The 12,870-nt window shown below is 54.3% G+C and overlaps 1 protein-coding gene across 8 annotated transcripts in view; it reads right to left on the reverse strand.

Moving 5' to 3' along the window:
* MYT1L (myelin transcription factor 1 like) overlaps positions 1–12,870 on the reverse strand; it is a gene marked incomplete at both ends in the record, with an annotated part of 139,259 nt that overhangs the window by 24,772 nt on the left and 101,617 nt on the right. For all 8 annotated transcript variants that reach the window (XM_082672264.1, XM_082672261.1, XM_082672263.1 and 5 more), the window contains 3 exons: positions 2,370–2,591; positions 3,960–4,043; positions 10,745–10,807. In XM_082672264.1, coding sequence (XP_082528390.1) covers positions 2,370–2,591; positions 3,960–4,043; positions 10,745–10,807 — 369 coding nt within the window. The remainder of the gene's footprint in view (positions 1–2,369; positions 2,592–3,959; positions 4,044–10,744; positions 10,808–12,870) is intronic.

The following is a 12,870-nucleotide window of genomic DNA, read 5'->3' on the forward strand; positions in this document are numbered from 1 at the left end:
GAGGGAGGGCGCCCGCCTATCACCCGACACCCCTGGGTTCCCAACCCTTTCCACGCAGCATCTACATAACCATTCGTCCTCAGAGGTGACAGGTAGCAGGTCAGACTGTTCTGGTTAAGCTTCACAGTGAAATAAAGTATCAAAGTCTCTGCGCGGCTCTGCCCACCACAAGCAGGGCCCCCACGGAGCTGCTTCTGAGATGCTCTGAGGGTCCACCCTCCAGCTCCATCTCACGGTGGAGCCGCGGTGCCCTGGACCAGAGGCTCGGCTCCCAGCGTAGGCTGGGCAGACCAGGCTGGTTGCTTGTTCCCTGGACTCGGGGAGCTCCTCCCGGGACCCTCCTTGGGGCTCTGGGTGAGCTGTCTGCAGACCCCAGGGCGCGTCACGGGGGATTCTAGGTGAGAGACATTCTGCCCAAGTCACAGGAGTCACCGGCTGTGCCTGTCTTCACTAGACCTGTCCAGAGATTCCCTCCATCTGCTCAAGGCAAAGGCACCTTTGAATCAACACGCCCCTCCTGGCCAGAGGCCCTGGGGAGATGTGTCTCTTGGCGGAAAAGAAACAGGGAAGGCCAGGAACCAGGAGAGCCTGGGCGTCTTTACGAGATCACCTCCGTCCTGGCACCTGGGTGTGAATCTGGAGGGTGGTCAGGTGTGTGGGGTGAGCCCAGCAGCATGTGGGGAGGGGTGAGCCCCGAGGGTCCTGCCTGGTGGTAGCGACTCGGAGTCTGGGGCCCTCGAGTCGTCTTCCCTGCGAGCCCTGAGGACGCGCTGAGTAACCAGCCTGCGAAGGTGAGTAGGATCTGCTGGGTGGCTCTGAACAAAGGGTTATTCTTCCGACTCTAAGGCAACTATCCTACCAAAGGTTTGGAAACGAGCAAACGCCACACAGGTAGCAGTTACGCCTACGCCCCCCTCTTCTGCTGTCGTTTCTGGAAACTGAGTGCTTACATTTAATCAGAGAAGTGGAGCTTGTCTTCATTTGTGTCAGATTAGCCAGCCACGTATACCCTCATTCACAGGTCATGTGGGCAGGGTTCTTAAATTTTTAAAAAATTTATTGATTGCCCAGAACTTACGGAAGGAGAGGCAGTTTTTGGAGGGCACTTTGGCATTTTTGCTTCTAGCATTTTTGCTTCTAGGACGGTACCCTGGAGACACTCTGGCACAGGGATGTACAGAAGACAGCAGAAGGGAGTTCTCTGCCGGGTAACATCCCGTCTAGAGTGGAGACTGGGGGCCGCAGGCCGAGCCCTCCCTCTGGAAAGGAGGGGGCCGCTCTGAGCAGGAGTGAGATGTTCGCCGATCAAGGACATGCCTGCTACCAGCTGGGACCGGGGCTGTTCTGGTGAAAGGCCAGCCCTCGTTCCATGCAGACGCCCAGGAAACACTGTGATCTATTTCTATCAAAAAGAAGAAGCTGGTGTGCCATGGGGGTCAGGGGTCTCTGTGCCCCTGGGCACGTTAAGCCGGGCTGCGTGCCTCTTTGCTCAAGGGTGCTTTCTGAAGGGGGACGCGGGGACTTCCCACCTTGGGGAGAGTCAGGGAAAGACACTCGTGTCTCTCTTTAGGTCCCTTCGTCCCGTCTGAGTCTCTACCTGAGCAGGAATTTCTTTTACAATAAAACCACTTCCCCAAACGGTTAAGGCGCATCGTCACGCATCGTTCCGCTTGGCTCATTGCGTGTTCCATGCAGTGCTGCAGATGGAGGCAAGGCGCACGGGGCTTGTGGTCGGAGAGGCCGGGGGAGCCCCGTGGCTTTATGTCGTATGTGTGATGCTGTGTCCCCCCACCTGGATCCTGGGAAGCTGGGGCACGCCTGGGATTTGCCCACGTCAGTCATTCCTCCTGACTTCTACAGGGAGCCACTTGCTTCAACAGAGCAAGCCTCTTCTTCTAAGGCAACGTAATCGCATATATAGATATTTCACCATTAAGCAAATAACAATCAATGGTGATGATCGGCCCTTCTGTAGGTTTCCTGATGTATCTGATGAGGCCTTTGTAACCAGGTGCCACCCACTTTCCTCGAGTGGGACCTGCCTGCAATATTCAGCCAAAACGAATAACTAAATCCACAGATACTCCTGTGAGTGTGTGTGCGCGCGTGTAAAATGACAGCCTATTTCTTTCTGCGGATCCTGATCGAGGACATTTGGAAACCTCTACGTACATGCGGACGTGGTAGGACGAGTCTGTGCTTTTCAAAATAAATTTGTTTGTTTCTTCCTTTCCCGAGCCTCAGAATGTCATAGTGTTCGGGGTCTCCTCTCTCAGCCTGAGGGGTGGGCGTGGCACCATCGCGGGCCAAGCGGCGCCCCCGGCCTCCCCGCGCCGCCCACGGCACAGAGCCTGGGCGGGTGCACTCACCTGCGGTGCGTGAGGAAGCTGCCACTGACGTGCCCGGAGCCGTCACAGCCCGGCGTGGGGCAGGACATGCCCTCCGTCTTCACGGACTTCCAGGAGAACTGGGAGCCATTGAGGTACCCGTCCTTCTGCCTCTTGGCCGCCAAGGGGCACCCGGACGCACTTCGGTGGGAGGCGTACTTGCCGGTGATGTGGCCCTGGCCATCGCACCCGGGCACGGGGCACCTGGGGGACAGAGGGGCAAGCTTGGCTGTCTCGCCACCCTACGCCTGGTGGCCCCCCAGCAAGGTCAAGTTAACCTGACACGAGAGACAAACCAGCATCCTCTACTGCAGCAGAAGGAAAGAAAAAGAAAAGTCACGAAAAGACACCACCTAGCGGAGCCGTGAAGTAGTTCACCCTCCTGGAAACTGGTCCAGGCCAGGTGGGAAGAAGGTTTACCTGGAACAACAGAAAGTCCAGGCTTAGTGAGGGATGCAGATGCCGTGGGTGAAAAGGAAGAACCAGTTTGTTGGAGCAAGTGAGATGCGGGCATCCGTTCGAGAGGCGAGTCACAGATTTTATGGTGGAGATGTGCAAAGTCAATGGGAAACTGCAGGATTATTTTTAAGATTGTCGTATAAACCTGTGTTCTTCTCAGGAGCTAGAGAATATTCATTTGTTTGGCTATGTTTTCTGAGATCACAGGATACCCTTCCAGCTAGATAGGTTTTTGAGCAGCAGAGGTGGTATTTAGTTAAGTTTCCTGGCATAGCTTTGGCACGAGGTACCCCAGGAGCACTTTTTTTTTTTTTTTAATAAACAGGAAAATCATTGGTTGGAGCTAAGGTTCAGCAACAGGGTAATTAAATCGTGCTTCTGAAACTTCTCTATTGCAGGTTATGGCAAAGGGCTGAGGACTCACAGCCAAACCGCAAACACATTTTAATTTTAATCAAAACTTTTCTCTAAAAAAAAAAAAACTTTTCTCTAAAGACACTGAATGAATGAGATTAAAATTTCAGGGAGATGGCAACAGGTTTATCTCACAGACTTTTGAGACCCAGGCTCACCGGGCAGCAGTTCGGGGCAAATGCCTGTAGGGAGGGGTAGGGGGCTAGCCTTCTACCCACCGTGCTCTCCATCCCGCCTTAGTGAGAAGCAGAGTACAGACAGCTAAGCGACCTTCCTAAGCTGGAAGTCAGCCAAATGTTCTCTTTAGCTGCTGTAGTTAATAACCTCCTGTACTCTCACGGACCTGCCTTTCCCAGTAAATTACACTGCTTTTCCCATCCAAGGTAGAGGGGACTTTCTTATGCTTAGGTTACTCAGAGCGTCGGATGGATGGGTGTTTGGTTATCACCTCACCTGTCATTTAGAGGATGCTTTTGGTCAGTTAGCAGGTGTGCATGGTCTGGTTTCAATGCTGTGACCTCGCACTTGACCGACCTCTCCAAGCCTGGCCTCCCCGCCAGCCCCCAGCTTCCACTGACCCACCCCCCGGCCCCATGACCCCGCCCCATGGCCCCCAGCTTCCCCCGACCCCGCCCCACGGCCCCCAGCTTCCCCTGACCCCGCCCCCCGGCCCCCCGACCGGCTCCCCGGCCCACACACCTGATGGGCTCCTGGTCTTCCTTGTCCTCTTTGCTCTGTGCTATCCTGATGCCGCTCTTCTTGGCTCTCGGGCAACCTGAAAGGCTAAGGAAGAAGCGAGACTTCAGGAAGCGCCTAAGCTGTTCACCCCGCAAGCCCCTTTCACTGTCGATGGGGCTTTGACGCAGTTTCCTCCAGCAGTTGGTGCTTCTTGGCATGAAAACGATATCCTGGGGGCAGCTCCTCTGTGCTCCCCCTAGGCCTTCAGACACTGTCAGGCCCCCGCGAGGGCGCCCAGAGCCTGGGTGGGAGAAGCTGGTGTCAGGAGTCGCCAGGAGAGGCCGGGCTGACTTGCCAGAGGGGGACGAGCCTTCTGCACAGAAGAGGCCACAGGGAAGAAGAAACACACGCCTCCCCATTCCTTTCTGGTGGCGTTCCTGTGGCCGGATTCCAGAGCCCTTCGTCTTGGGAGAGGGCGTGTCCTGGGCATCCGTCCCCATTTACCTGATTAGGCTGGCTTCCCATGGCATCTGCAGAAGATGCAGTGCAAGTTGACCAAGCTTATTCTATTTAATGTTGGAATTTTGGAAATAGCGGCTCACGTTGTCTAAAGGAACTAAAGGAATGTCTATATATGAGTTTTTTTCTGTTCAACAACAGCTAACTGTAGGCTATTAGGCTATTAGATGTGGGATTATATAGAATAAGCGGGAATTTTTGCAGAGAACTGGAGAAGCAGGCACTGGACCGTTTCTGGAGCTCCCGGGGAAGTGTGGAGGCAGAGGCCCCAGGGCTGAGCCAGGGCGGGATGTGCCGTCCACTGGATCGTCCTGACCTCAGTACATGCTTTTCTGCCGGGTCTGGCTTCTGTCTGAGCACGCTGGCCCTCAGGCAAGGGCCCGGCTGTCTTGGGGGGCACCCCCATCACCCCATCACCCCATCACGGTCGTCTCCTTGGTTCTGTTCCACGTTTATGCAGGCGCTGGCTCCTCTCTGTAAAGTTGCAGCTCCGGAGCCCCCCGCCCCTCGCCTCCCCATTTTCAAGCGCTCCAACTCCCCTGGCACGCGGCCTCCTTCCCTCCGCCGCTTCACCTGTCACCCTCTACAAGACAGCAAAAGAGACAGGGTGCGTGCGCCTTGATTCACTCTCTCCCGCTCCCTCCATCTCTCTCCTCCTTTTTTGGATAAAAATTTAGAAAGTGGGGGCTGTGTTTTCACGCCTCTGGCCCCCCCCGGGGTCTTCTGTGAGAACTGTTCTTATCCTGGTGGGTCACGGTGGCCCGCGGGAACCGGGACGCCGCCTTCGCACTGCAGGACCGGCTGCAGCTCCTGCCACCCTGCTGGGGCCCGCGTCCGGCCTCGGCTCTGCGGCTCCGCGGCTCCGTGATCTGCAAACTCCGTGGTCCGCTTGGCTTGCTCTGCCTGTGCTGAGCCGGTCCCCCCGCCAGGCCCTCCTCTGTCCTCATGCTGCCACGGCTCCTTGGTCTCCAGGTACCAGGCGGCGATGACTCCCAGCTGCCCCTCTGCAAACCGTGCTGCCCGCGGGGACTGGGACACCTTCGCTGCTGCTGCTGCCGGAAAACTCACCGTCCTCCCTGGCTGAGCCCACACCACTCCCGTCTGCTCCTGTCAGGGGCCAGAGGCTGGGTCACCCGTGGCCGTTCCCGGGTTTTCTCTCCCACGAGTCCTGTGGCTCTTCCGTCCTGAATGCCTTCCGAGTCGATGTCACTCCTGCCTGTAGGATGGGGTGTCAGAGCCGCAGGGCTCAGCTGCACGCGCGTGTGGTCTGCTTAGCCTTTGCCCGCTTCCGACTCACCTCAGGATGGACCCACACCCCTGCACGCAGCACCCAAGGCTCCTGGTTTGGGCGCCGCCAGCCCTGCTGTCCCTGCCCCACGTGGTCCTCTTGGAGGCTTCCAGCACGTCCCGGTCCCGGCCAAGCCATCCTCGGGCCTTGCATCCCTCCCCGTCTGCTTGGCCTCAGCCTGGACGGTCTTCCTCCAGGCAGTCTTCTCTGCCCACCTGCCATCCTGACAGCAGCCCTGGGGCTCTCACGGCCCTCGGTCCCCGTGGTGTTTCTCACTCCATCCTGGTGACTGTCCATTCGCTCGTCCACACGAGTGTCAGTTCCCTGTGTGTTTATTTTCCCTTCTTCCTCTGATTCGCAGGCCAATGCCTTGCACAGAGTAGGTCATAGTTAGATATTTGTCGTGAGTTAATCAGTGAATGATGAGGAGGGGTGGGTGGGACTCGCGGATCCTGCCTGGGAGCCCGTCTTTCCTGCCTGTCCCCACACGGGGACCTTACTGGTGAAGGGAAGCCACAGGCCAGGACGCTGGCCAGGGAGCCTGGCTCTGTCCTGCCCCCGCCTCCTTCACTCTGAACTTGGGAGAGAGGTGAGGCTCTGCGTCCTCGCCGACACGGGGCTGGGAGTGAAAATAAACTGGAACAGAACCAAAACAGAACAAATAGCGCAGCAGGGAACTTCGTCTGGACCCGACCCTGACTCCGAGGAAACCCTGGCTCTGACACGGGCTGGCCTGGAATCCCGGCATCCTTGTCTAGGTGAGGGAGTCCACAGCCATCTCTCGCAGGCCGGTCTGGGGTCACTGTCACCTCTGAGCGTGGGTCCCGTGCGCTGGCCCCTCACACGCCCTTAGGAGAAGAGCCACGCTCGGAGAGTGAGATGACACACGCACGTGTTCTTGGCACGCAGCGAGTCTCAGTACAGCTCGTCTTTCGCTGTCAGAGAACATTCTGGAGCCCGAGGGGTGCCACTGCTCTACGAGAGGGGAGGGGTCCCGGGGGAGGCAGATTCGTGCCGCATCACCGCTTGTGAAAAGCCTGGGCGCCACCTCTGCCTCGGAGCACCCGCTCCAGGCCGTGGGACCTGCTGCTACTTGCAGGTGGGAGGATGGCGTCGGAGGAGGCCTGGGGAGGCCACGGGGAGGACCTGGCCAAGAGGTTGCTGTGCCAGCCTGTCTGGAAGCTGCAGAAACAAGCCAGCCTGGAGGAGGGTCAGGAGAAGGGAAAGAGGCCTGGGAATAGGACCTTTGAGGGAGAGAGCTGAAGCAATGGATTTTTCTATCGTGGTCTGAAGACAAAAAGACCAAGACACAGCCTGAGCCCCTCCGTGTGCGATGCTGAGCGAGGTTTCTCCGCTCAGGACAGAGAAAGCTTCTGATGATGGGGATTTTTTGATAGAACATCAGAGATGGTCAACAATATTGATTAAAATGGACTTAAAAAAGCTTCAGAGGAGGGCTTCCCTGGTGGCGCAGTGGTTGAGAGTCCGCCTGCTGATGCAGGGGACACGGGTTCGTGCCCCGGTCCGGGAGGATCCCGCATGCCGCGGAGCGGCTGGGCCCGTGAGCCATGGCCGCTGAGCCTGCGCGTCCGGAGCCTGTGCTCCGCAACGGGAGAGGCCTCAACAGTGAGAGGCCCGCGTACCGCAAAAAAAAAAAAAAAAAAAAAAAAGCTTCAGAGGTGACGTTGAGACAGAAAACACATCACGATTACAACCCAAACAAGAGCACGGCAGAGCAGACGCCACCTGGGGTCGGGGGTGACCCTCCTTTCCCTGTGTGAACTTCACAGGCCGTCCCAGCTGCAGAGGTCCATCCATGACCAGAGGTGTGACACTGGCGGTGGCCACTAGGCTGAGTTCTGTCTCCGACACATAATCGCTCAGAGCCTGTTTCCTCCAGTGCAGAGAGAAATGAAATCACCTGCTGCTCAGGGTGGCTCTGAGGCTGGCGGGGCCGAGTAGACTTTCCTAGTTCCCGGGACAGTGCCTGGGACACACAGTCCTTCGTGGCAGCTACAGCAGGGAGAAGTGACCTCCTGTAATGTAGACGGCGTCTGCATGTGTGCATTCGGCCTGGGGGCCGGGGGTGGGGGAGTCCCAGCCACAGCTGCTCAGGGGCACCTGAGGGTCCTCGTGCTGTGACTGCTTTTCCCCCTGGAGCCCGAGGACGGGCGTGCACACCCCTTCGTTGCGCTTCGCAGACCTTGCATTTTTCACCAGCTGAGGGTTGTGGCCACTCCGAGTCAAGCAAGTCCTTTTGGCTCCGTTTTTCCAACAGCACTTGCTCACTTTGTGTCTCTGTGTCACATTTCAATGGTTCTCGCACTTTTCAAGCTTTTCTATTATTGTTATATCTGTTATGGTGACCTGTGATCAGTGATCTTTGATGTTACTATTACAAAACGACTACAGCTTGCTGAAGGCTCCGATGATAGCTAGCAGTTTTTTAGCAGTACAGCATTTTAAAAACTAAGGTAATTACGTCATTTTAGACATAATGCTATTGTGCACTTAATAGACTACAGTGTAGTGTAACCATAACTTTTATACGTGGTGGGAAACCAAAGACGTGTGTGACCCGCTTTATCGTGGCCTTCGCTGTGCTGCCGCGAGTGGCCTGGAACCGAGCCTGTGGTGTCTCTGAGGTGTGTGTGGCTGCCTGGTAGCCTGGCACAACTTAGCAGAAGGCTGAGGAATCGGTCCCTGAGCGGAGTTTCCCTGTGGTTTGCATGTAGGTAACATCGCCTCATGTTCCTGGGAATGGATCAAGTAAGAGTAACCCCGAAAGGCGTGTATCTATGTGTACTTACGACCTTCAAGGGTCGTCGGGCCTGGGGGCTGCTTCTGTCTTTCCGCAGCATCCAGTGTGCACAGGACTCTTACCCTAGCCCCACTGCTGCTCCGCCAGCAGCTCAGGCCCACTCTAACTCCTACGCATGGAAGGTGTCCTCGGATAAACGATACCGAGGAATGTGCTCTGCTTTTAGTAGGCCCCCCTGTAGGGCTGGATGTAGCCCTGAAATGTGCTGAAAGCCACATCAAATTGACTTTCCAGATGTACAGAGCAAGCCTGGCGCTATTTAGTCCAGGCACAGAGCGGAGCTTAAATCCAAGCTTAAGTTACGTTTCATTCACAAGTTTACGCTATACGGATATACCCACCATTCTAAAGTATATGTTAAAAGCATGCGCGTGTTCAAATTATGAATAAATTTACATGATGTCAAAGCAAAAAAAGTAGTAAAAGAGACATTTGGATATGAAATGACCAGTAAATGTTCACTTTTAGTTTGCAGGCATTATTCAGTGCTGGGAATTCTGGCCTTGTGAGGACTGAGGTAAATTCTAAGATAAATTAACATAAAGAGTAGCATAGAGTGTGCTTGACTTAGAAACTTAACTAGAGCTTTATTTTATTTTATTTCATTTTCTCTAAACCGGTGATCCTACGCTGGGGATCCCTTTTGGCATGTATTCACCCTTGTTCTACATTCACAATACAGCAGCTGGCTCTGGGCCGCCGGGTAAAACCAGCAAGACAAGCTGGCAAGGCTCCTCTCGACCCTGTGGTGCATGGCAGTGGCCCTGGGAACATTCGGACATGTCTGCAGACACCTAGTTGTCACGAATGGGGATGACGGTGCCACCGGCACCTAGTGGGTGGAGCCAGGATGCTCCCCAACATCTTCCAACACGTGGGACGGCTCCCAGAGCAAAGAACGATCTCACCCCGAGTGCCCACATTGCCCAGGTGGACAGCCCTGGTCTAGAGAATGAGGTGTTTTTATCAAGTCAGTGTGAAGAATCCACCCATAAATTGAGGAATTCAGTTCTCCTTGTTGGTCATCATAATTCCTACTTTTCCCAGACCTGAGCCGTAGAAACGATGCTCCCAAATGGCTGGTAAGTGAACACAGAAGCCTGTGGCCTTAAGGAGGAAACAGCCCACACTGCCAGCTCCGTCTCTAAGCCACGCTGAGCCAGCCAGCCCGGGAGCACCCCCTGCTCTGAACGCCGGATCTGGTCACTCGGGCGGCCACACGGGGGTGACCCACACCAACTGTCCTGACTCCCTCCCTCCCTCTCTCCTCCCCCCTCCTTTCTCTTTTCTCTTCATTTTTGTTGCTGTTTTTGTTGGGGAAGCATTTAAAGCTGAAGGGCTCGTCCACATTCCGACTGCCCACTTTATAATCTGGTTTTAGAGGGTGGCAAGGCGGCAGCTATGTCGTAACATGGTTTGTTCATTTGTCAGACGCAGCTCCCCTTCCTGCATTGGAGACTTCGGGTTATGAGGGTCTCCGTTCAGAAAGGCTCTTGTCCTGACCTTGGCTTGTCGACCCTGACTGAACACGACAAGGAATTCTTGCTCCTGCCCACGGGGTCTAGACCCACCTTTGTGCAGGTGTTGTACCAACAGGCTCTTTCAATCCACTTCTAACATAGGGCCTGGTGTAAGACAGAGGTTTGTAAACTATTCAGCGACCGTGGGCCTCTTGCTGCCTCACACGACTGACTCTTCACGCTGTGCTTAGACGCTCCCTGCTCTCTGGGACCAGCGGGGCCTGGGATTTGTAAGGTCAAGCCCTTCTGTGTGTTCAGCTCTGCTGATCCCTGCTTATAATAACCGTACAGCTTTGGGGCTCAAATCTCAATATTTAAGAGATCCACTCTCGGGGGGATTACCATGCTTGTCTCTCAATGGCTGTTCTCTGGCATCTTATAACATCCTGGCTCTTTTTCTCTCCCTTTTCGATTTAGAAAGTCGTGCTCCTGGGTGACTTGAGGAACGTCTCTTGCGGATGGAGCCAGTGGCACCATGAGGGGGACGTCAGAGGGGGGCCGTGGTCCCGAGAGCTGGTGTTCTAAGTGAGGCCCCTGCGGGCAGCCCCGTTTGTGGGCGAGGGTCTCTAGACCCTTAATTTACCAGTGGAGGCAACCCGAGCCCCCGTTAGGGGTCTCGCGCATGGAGGGGGTGTTTGTGGGAGCGAGCCGTGCATACCTCCGATGGGAAGCGTAGTTGCCGGTGATGTGCCCGGAGCCATCGCAGCCAGGGGTGGGGCACCTGCAATTACAAAGGCACATGGAAAGGCATCAAACCCCTGAGCAAGTCACCTTCTTACTTATACAGTTCCAAAGTCTCTTTAATGCTGAGCCTCCCTGGGTGAGGAGGTGAGACGGAGCTGGAGGGTCCCCGCCGGGCTCGTGGGGCGTCCCCATCCTCGTCCACCACCAGGTGCGGCTCGGACCCCTTCTTCCCTCCGCGCACAGCGGTGCCATCCAGGGACCAGCGATCTCGGGGTGGCAGCTGCCCCTCCTCCACAGCCGTGCGGCACCTTGGTCCCCAGGTGTTCACCCCATGTTCCCACCCCTTCCATCATTATTTCAAGTCCAGTGGAACCAGTCACAGCAGGACCTGTTGCTGCACCATCCGAACACGATGCGCGACTGTTCATGAAAAGGCACACACGGCGGCCCAAGACCGGTCCCCGTCTAAACTCAAAACGGCGGCGTTGCAACAGGCCCGTCACAGCGGCCCCTCCCAGTCCTGCCCCTGGTTGGCCCCAGAGGCTGGTGCGGGCAGCCTCCTGTGCCAGCCCTGGGAGTTAGACTAGCTGTCTTTCAGACCGTCATCGGGCACTCAGGTAGCTTTGATTTACCTTAAAACCCTTCTTACTTTTAACTGACGTGAGTAGGGAGTAGGGCACAGATCTGTCTCGGTCAACAAGCCAAGTCAGCTGAGACGCTGAGATTAGTTTGGGCACCTACGCTGCCTGTGTTTAAACGTTTCCAGGAAACTCCGTGCAGTCTCTTAACTACCACATTGCCACTGTGCTAATGGGAGGGGATGTTTTTAAAGAGAGTTTTATGGTCGTTGCCCTCCGTGGAACTTCTCAAATACGCCATCTCAGGAATAAGCAGTCCTACAAAGACACTTTCACTTCAACCTACATCAGCTGCATTTGCACCCACCAGGAATGTAAGAATTAAGGACAAAAATTAAGAAAAAAATGTTCTTCTTTTCACTAAATTTTAACTCTCAAGAGACAAGGATGAGATGATTTAGTAACAATATTACCACCCAGTAGTAACCCTCAGTTCATGCCCTGTGCTCCCCCCACCCCCCTACTCAATGAGCATCTGAATTCCTGGCAGGGACAAAAATCACAAGTTAAAAATGGTTCATAAAGATAAATGCTTCTAAGAGATTTCAATTTGCTTTCCACTCAGAAAGCCACCCTGGATATTGGATGTCGGGTTAAGGCCAGCAGATTACTTGCTTACAGACAGACTTTCTCAAAACCAGTGAGAGTGTCAGGGAGTGTGGTGGGCATTCATGCAGCTGGGCTGAGTTCAAGGGTGTGAATGTCCCAGTTTACAGTTAGATGCACGATCAATTGTTGGTATTTAGAATCTGCCAGTTCTCCTTTAGTCCTGAGAAAAGGAACGTGATTACAGATCTCAGTTGTACAGTTGATACTTGGCATAGCCTATAAAGGGTTAAAGTTTATAGACTGCTGTGGGAGAGGAAAAAAGGCACTGAGGGAAAAGGGGTCGAGAAATCGTCGATGTGTGTAAGTGGAATCAGGGTTTAAAAATAGGAGTTTGGGGCAGAAGGAGTTTAACGCTGTCCTTCCATCAAAACAATACCCTGAATCAGATTGTTGGCCTGACTGTCATTAAAGTAACAGCTGTTCATGAACCGAAAGTTTGATCTCAAGACTATTCCGTCAATAATGACCTGAATGACTGAGTCTAACTGATTTCCCAACTGGCAGCTCATGTGGAGACACCCCCAACCCCAGAGGGAGGAGATTCTCAAAGCAATAAAAATCATTCGAAGAGAAGCTAATCTGCTGCACATTTCTGTTTCGAAAATGTATCAAGAAACAGTAATGTTTCCTACCAGCCAATAATAGACATGTGGCCTTGCTTTTTGGTCAAAAGAAAAAAATCCTTAAAGTCTTCCTAATTTAAGCGCCTAGTGCAAATTTATTTAAAATTTTTTCATTTAAACATGAGTAGAAATTGTTTAATGTCTCTTTTTTGATAGAGGCAGGAGGAGGTTGACATATTCTGTTCAAATTTAAGTAGGCATTTTAATCAAAATCATGCAAATGAAAACGA

This window comes from Grampus griseus, assembly GCF_964374135.1.
Source record: "Grampus griseus genome assembly, chromosome: 15".
Lineage (NCBI taxonomy): Eukaryota > Metazoa > Chordata > Mammalia > Artiodactyla > Delphinidae > Grampus > Grampus griseus.